Source organism: Tigriopus californicus, chromosome 8 (genome assembly GCF_007210705.1).
Source record: "Tigriopus californicus strain San Diego chromosome 8, Tcal_SD_v2.1, whole genome shotgun sequence".
Classification (NCBI taxonomy): Eukaryota; Metazoa; Arthropoda; class Copepoda; order Harpacticoida; family Harpacticidae; genus Tigriopus; species Tigriopus californicus.
In genome coordinates, this window is record NC_081447.1 from 2,096,414 (window position 1) to 2,103,563 (window position 7,150).

General features: G+C 40.0%; 2 protein-coding genes across 2 annotated transcripts in view; both read right to left on the reverse strand.

The window, feature by feature from the left end:
• LOC131885108 (uncharacterized) overlaps positions 1-7,150 on the reverse strand; it is a 36,914-nt gene that overhangs the window by 14,717 nt on the left and 15,047 nt on the right. The window lies entirely within an intron of this gene.
• LOC131884778 (uncharacterized) overlaps positions 6,644-7,150 on the reverse strand; it is a 6,670-nt gene continuing 6,163 nt past the window's right edge. The window contains exon 3 of the mRNA XM_059232656.1: positions 6,644-7,040. Within this exon, the coding sequence (XP_059088639.1) occupies positions 6,644-7,040 (397 nt within the window). The remainder of the gene's footprint in view (positions 7,041-7,150) is intronic.

Here is a 7,150-nt window from a genome sequence, read left to right on the forward strand (position 1 = left end):
TGATTCCAAGGTACAGTCTAAGTTGTTCTCCTTGAATACGTTACCATCTCTTAAAGATACGGTAGACCTATGCCGAGCTGAGGACACTGCCCACATCGATGTGGACAAGATGGAACAATCTGGTGCCAAGATTAATCGCAACTGATTTAAGAACAAGACTGGCTTTGGTGTCGGGAAGAAACTGGTACACAAGAAAATCAAGAAGGGTTATCCTAAAGCATCGTGTTTATTTTGTAACAGTTCACACGCGCGAGGAAATTGCCCAGCACAGAACATTGAATGTTATGGCTGCCACCGGATTGGACATTTTGAGTCAAATTGCCCAACAAAATCCGTGAAATTAGGTCGGATCACCACTAAACACGTTCGGGGGCTTGGAGGAGGTCAATCACATGCTACTCCCACAATGACCGTTGGTATCCGCTTGGGTAAAGCGTCATTAGGCCGATTTTCTGCCACCCCAGACTGTGGTGCAGAAGCCAAAATGGCGGGATCCGACTTTCTTAAAAAGTTAAATGTGTCACCAACACAACTTGTCAATTATCATGGTTCTCCATTTCAAGTTGCAAATGGACAGAGAATGATCCCTGTTGGTTATCTTACTGTTATGTTATGGACGCGTGGAGAACAGACAGACGATGTACTCTGGTTGAAGCTCTATTGCAAACTGTTTATTGAACGGTAGTTGGGGCATGGATACAAGAGATCGTATATACACAGAGAGCATATATGAAGAACGAGAGAGCATGATGCATAAGCGTGGCGTAAGCCGTGATAACCTAAATAAGGAATAGCACTACACATCTTGACTGGAATCTTGGGTTAATACATATTGTCAACCATTATTAATCAGACTCGAATCTTGTATTTTTATAAATAATTGAGCAAGCTGAACCGTTATGTCATTATGTTGCAAAAGGTTTCGCGTGTGAAGTCCAGTATCTTAAAATGCTGAATTTGTTTAATACACCTTTCCACATGAATACAAGCAGATGAGCACTTGCAGGCAGAAATCAAAATCAGAAAATTTGAATTAAATGGTAAGAACGATAAAATACCTGACTAGAATGAGATATCACACTAATTATGACTAGAATTGTTTTTTGTGTGAACTACTCAAACATCGAATTGATGATAACAGAAGGGGTTTAATAATGGACTAATAATTTGGAACCATGCTAGGAAAAAAGTTTTTTAAACGCACTCACTGTTCAAGAATGTTTCAGACATAAGTGTTCCATATACAAGCAGAACGCATAAAAATGAATGGTAACGAGTACGAGATTTGACATTTAATTCCAAAAAAGGCCCATTTTCTAATTAGCGCGTCTTCATCAAATCTGATCCTTCACGAGCTAAGAAAAGTGATCGCAAAGATTGGTGATCCCAAAGAAGTGATATTGTTAACAGTCTTAAGCACACCTTCAACATAAGAGGGAAGTCGAAGAAAATACGTCTCTCTTTTAATGTTTGAAGAGAGTGAAGATATTCTGTCCGGATAAGAATTGTGCCACTTGGGGATTCTTCTTTGCACTTTCTCTATATGGCCAATATCCCCTGTTAGGAGGGTCCATACTTCGAGCTTAGTCTACATGAAAAAAAAGTGAAGAGGAGAATCATAGCCAGTACATAAACAGTTGGGTAGAGACAAGCGATGAAAATCTTGATTACTGCAGAAGATTGGGTGGGTCAGATTGAACAGATCCTGTTTCAGCTCCCGCCGTTGATGACTTTTGGACCGGAGCCGGAAAAACGTGTGTGACCGCCAATATTCCGAAGGGATGTCAGGCCAAGGGCAGTAGGGTGTTAGTACGTCCTTGACCGAGAAGGACAATTTGAGTCCGGATATCACCTCCGGAAAGGTCAGGTTCCCAACATTGGGACACTAACCTGGCCAGCCCGATTTTTGGCTGCAAAAATACCTCCATGCATTTTTGGCATATTGGCGAACGCACAGAAATCGTTTGAGGAATTTGGTGAAGGTGGCATCGGCGGATTTGAGGGCTGATTGGGCGGAAGGCAGTAGAGGAAAATTGGGTTGATGTAGGTCCGGAAGAGTTGAAGAACTATTAGAGAGGAAAAATTCTTGATGGGAAGTCTATTGGAAACATTTTCGATCCTGGCCATAGCTTTGACTATTGATGATTTGAATGGTTGGTGGAGGAAAGTTGGGTTGATGGTGCTTGAGGAGAGATCCACAAAGATTGGACAATTTCATAGAGGAGAGTAACTGCCGAGGTGGTAGAGCGGCTGCTCTGGAAATCAAATTGGAATTTGGGAAGGAGATCCCTATCCTCGGCCAATCAGGAAAAGCGGACGGCTAAAAGGTTGGGTGAACATCATCTTTAAGAAGAGTTGGCCACTGCAATGGCCTCTGAATAAAATTTGCCCGAGTCCACTGATTGTAAGAGACTCCCGTGGATGCGATTCATCCATCCTTCCAGAACTCTTGAACGTTGAGTGTGATCGCAGAACAGCTTCAATCCATAGATTCCATTGAGGATTATTCTTTGGAGTTTTGATCACGACGGCCCAAAACCACTAAACAGTAATGACTAACTGGCTTAGGCGACATTGTTCACTGAAATTTTGGAGGAATGAATGCTAAATGTGTTCAATAGTCTTAGTAGCGCTGGAAAAGTGACCGCCCAGGAAATTTGTTTACCTTTCCTTTTTAAGATGACGTCATCAGTCAGCTGTAGGTTAAAGGTGCCTATACGGTACCCCAGCAAGCCTCATACTACCTTGAATCAACTCTTTTTCAATTTCGTTCAATAACAATCCAAGACTGGATCTTGATCTTGGACCTCTATCAGACAACCAGAGTTCTGATCATTCCTACCGGAAACTAATTTTGTATCATCAGCCACGAACATCTAATTATATGGACTGTGAACAAGCTTCCCGCCGAATCGGCTTGCTCTTGGCCATGGCGACTCTGAGCCACTTTTCCAATTAAAGTAATGAAATACGGAATGTAGATGCCTCAATTAATAGCCCAAAAAAAAGATATATTATCAAAAGCTTACGTATGTATCTGACTAAGAGCAGGCCGAAACGTCGAATTCTATGTAGTGTTTTCTACATAAATCTCCAGAGTTCCCCAAAACTTGGCCAAGTTCGTCTATTCAACAAGATCTTGTGGTCGTATGAAGTGCTTACTTGGAATAAAGTAAACGGTTTAGAAGATATTAATATTTTTTTGCTTCCGTTCTCACTCCACATCTCTGGAAGTCCGTGGACAAGAGCACGGTAGATTAAGCCCCTCTGCGGCCAGATTATCATAATTTCTTTTAATTTTTTGAAAAAGCATCAAGCATGTTTGAACTTAATTTTTACATTTTTGACATGCATCTGGTTCCTAAAATGTTTCGTACAACGTTATTTCACCAATGACTCTGGTCCTCTGATGACCCGCCCTGTACGCTCAATCAATCAGACTGTTTGAAAATTTTGACTAAAAATACAATTTCTAATATTAGTGAATAACCATTTCACCATTTATTGAAGTGGGGCATTAAACGCAGAACAGAGCAGAACATATCATTGTAATCGATTGTTGTGCCAGCTGGGCGAGTTTCAATTGGCTGATCTTCCTCTTTACATTGCCATCCACCTTCCACTTGATGTACACGATGCAATCCATTTCTTCGTTATGCTTCAGAAGCTGGATGATGGGAGTGGGAGAATGTTCCGCGGAATCCAGATCAAGGATTGCATCCCGACATCGCTAATCCATAACTGACAGTCGTTGCGTGTAGGAAATTTGATAATAGGTGAAGAATGAGATCATACCGCCTCAACTTCAAGCCATTTCAAGGTGCCTACATACTCCCAACTTTGACCTGTGTGAATTCAAACATTGTGCATGTTAACCTGATCGGCCTTGGAGCATCTGAGAGTCGGATATGTGTGAAGCAGATTTAGTTTGTCTCCTACATTTACAATCCTTGGCTGGGAGCAAGGGGAAAGAGGTAACCCCTGAATTTGCAAAGATCTGTCCAATGAAGAACAATGTTGACGGTTTAGGTGGCAAAAAGCGTGTCACGGGTCGGATGGAAGTAGTTTAGCCCGTTACTTGTTTTTTGGATTTTAGCACTAACATGACCTGGACCATGAATGTCATAGTTTTGAATCGAAACAGACACCTAGGCACACACTTCATTCAAAAATATCAATTACGTATTTGCCATCAGACAAATCTCTTTATTTTAAGTTGAAGATGTTAAATCAACTGACCTGATCGTCTCTGGCTCATCACGGTGGTTATAATTCCTGATTAAGTGCTTGCTCAAATGCCAAAACTTCTAGTTGCCAATTTCTTTGCTAAATCAACACAAGGAACAATTTTTGTTTGATAAGTGTCTTTAAAAGTAGCTCATATTAGTATATTAATGCACTTGAAATACATTTCTAAGTACTTTTTTGCAAAACCTGGCCAAACAATATTATCAGAACTCTTAGTTATGCCCTGAAATCAAGTTTTTATCAATATCTATTCAGCAGTTGCTTAGTTATCACACTTTGAAAGTTGCATTTTGCTATGAAATAGATCGGAAAATGACATAAACCTACTTTAGTTAATTGGAAAAAACAAATATGCTTTTATCATAGCATTAAAATAAATCATATTCTTTCAGTGTCACAAACATTTCCCTAAAGCCTAAAATTAATTAATATAGGCACCGAAAATCTCCTAAGTATTTGAAATTTCCAATTATTCTTTCTTAAACTTGGCAAGGTAGACTAGCCAACCTTGTGGTTGAAATTTTTCAAGGATACATCTGCCAGTTTAATTTTCAAACTTGCCACTTTTTGCACGGATTATTTTCTATGTACCAAAAGCATTTTCATCAAATAGTAATAAAAATGTCTTTGACTTCACGATCACAAATCAACAAAATCATGGTCAACAAAAACGATATTATAGTTATGAATTGTTTATTTTAAGTTAATTTTAAGTTTTATTATAAACTACTTTATTATTGTTCTGCATGCTTTGAGAAATGGAACATTTTCATTTATTTTTGGTACATTGAAAAAGCATATTGTATTTCTTGGCAATTTCTAAAAGGTATAACCAGAGGATTTTGCAGCCAAATTTGGTGCAAATTACAACTTTTGAAGGGTAATATATTAGAGCCTGTTCAATGGATTTTTATGAAATTTGAATTGAAGGCGTAACTAAGGATGCTCGCAATGGTTATTAATAACGATTTCAAAAATACTATCTTCTAATAGGTTTTCAGTGGATTAATATCCTTATAAGAGCTACTTTTAATGATACATACTTTATTTAGAGCAACCGCTTTCCAATTTGCGAATCCTGGGTCGATCCCAGGTTAGTCAAGTCCAAGCTTCTTGTGGTATTTAAATTACAGCATGAGTTGCTGCTTTAACAGCTTAAATGGGCGAACCTGCGGTCATTCCCGAGGGTGAGGTAATAATTAATGTTGGGCTGTGACAAGAAAGCGGGATAATCCCTCAATTAGGACACCCATCATTCAGATGGCAGGCCTAGCGGGAGAGGTGCCATCTGACTTCGTAACAAACAAAACAAAACAAAAAAACGATACATACTTTTTCAAACTTGGTCCTTGTGCTGTTTCAACAAGGAAAAACGCAACTAGAAGGCTTGGCATCTGAGCATAATCTTTTTAAGTGTAGTCGGAACCACCGTGTCATGCCATCTCGAGCGGCAAAACTCAACTAAATTAAATTCCGACGAATTAACTACTTGTAAATACTTGAAGCACTAGTTAACAACTTTAACTTTAAATTAAGAGATGTGGCTGGTGGGGACGTAATTACTATCTTTTTTAAATTAGGCACCTAGCCGCCTATGTGATGATTCAAATATATGACATTCATTATTCAGGGCAATGTAGAGCAAAAAAAAAGCTAAAAACAAGAAACGGCGCAAACTACTCCCAGCCACCTAAGACTGTCCAAAAGGCCCATGACACACTTCTTGTCGCTGGCGTTAAGAAGATATAGAAATCACATAAGCCTTCAAAATCAAACCAGATTTGGCTTGACCAATAATCAAGGAGTCCTGCGCTTGTTGAATGTTTCATGGGGACCTCAAAACAAAGGTACAATTCGACGGAGAAGCTCAAAGAGTGGTGCTTTCCTCATTTTTTCTATGAATACTTAAATGAGTGTAAGTAGGCGCTTTTCAGGCTATCCATCGGATAAAATCTCTCTCTTAACGACTAACGACGAGCATGCAAAGGCGCCATCACTTATTGAGAACTGGGCTTTAATCATTATGATAACCAAAGCCAAGGCTATTTAATATTACAACCTGCCATTTTATTAATGAGCTCTGTAAATAGGTTCACTCGTAAACTTGTGCCGTTTAATTCATGTATGTACGCTTACATGACACCGATTTGATCAAATTTGTTCCACCAAGTAGCAACTCATAACTCCCAGATCAAAGCTACTCTCACTTTCAAGTCAGGACATGTCTTCTGGGAACATATTTCTTTTATGAAAACTGTAGCGAGGCTCGCGTACCAAAACCTTTATTACATAAGAAGATCGTTATACAATGCTAAAATGGCGCTCCACTATGCTCGAGAGCCAACTTCACAGTGTGACCACTTATCTGATATCTCTCAGGGTGGCCGGTAGATTGTCACATCCCCCCACCACTTTTGCGAGGCCGTCCTCGTTTACGAAGGACGCCGAGATGAGGATCGTCTACTTTGGTAATCTTCAGTTGATCCACGTTCACACTTTGACAACGACCAGTTTGATCACTAATCCGGGCTGTTTTGTCCGAGACAGACTCAACTAAATAGGGACCTTGGAACGGTGGCTTCAGTTTCTGGGAGCCTCCTCTGGCAACAGGAGCCGGACGTAACCACATCACAAAATTTTTCTCCGTTACAGGTGTGGCTTCGACATGGTATGCTTTATCGTAATTTTTCTTAGACTTTTCTTGGGACTTCTTAATGTTTTCCCGGGCCACCGGGCGAATCTGAGATGCGATACGAAATGCTTCTTCCAAGAGATCATCATGGTTGTTGACACTACGCAACGGGCAGACGTCAATGCCCATTCTCGGGGTTCTTGCTTGAAGAAGTTCAAAGGGGGAATATCCGGTGCTTTGTTGCTTGCTTGAACGATATGCGAACACGCA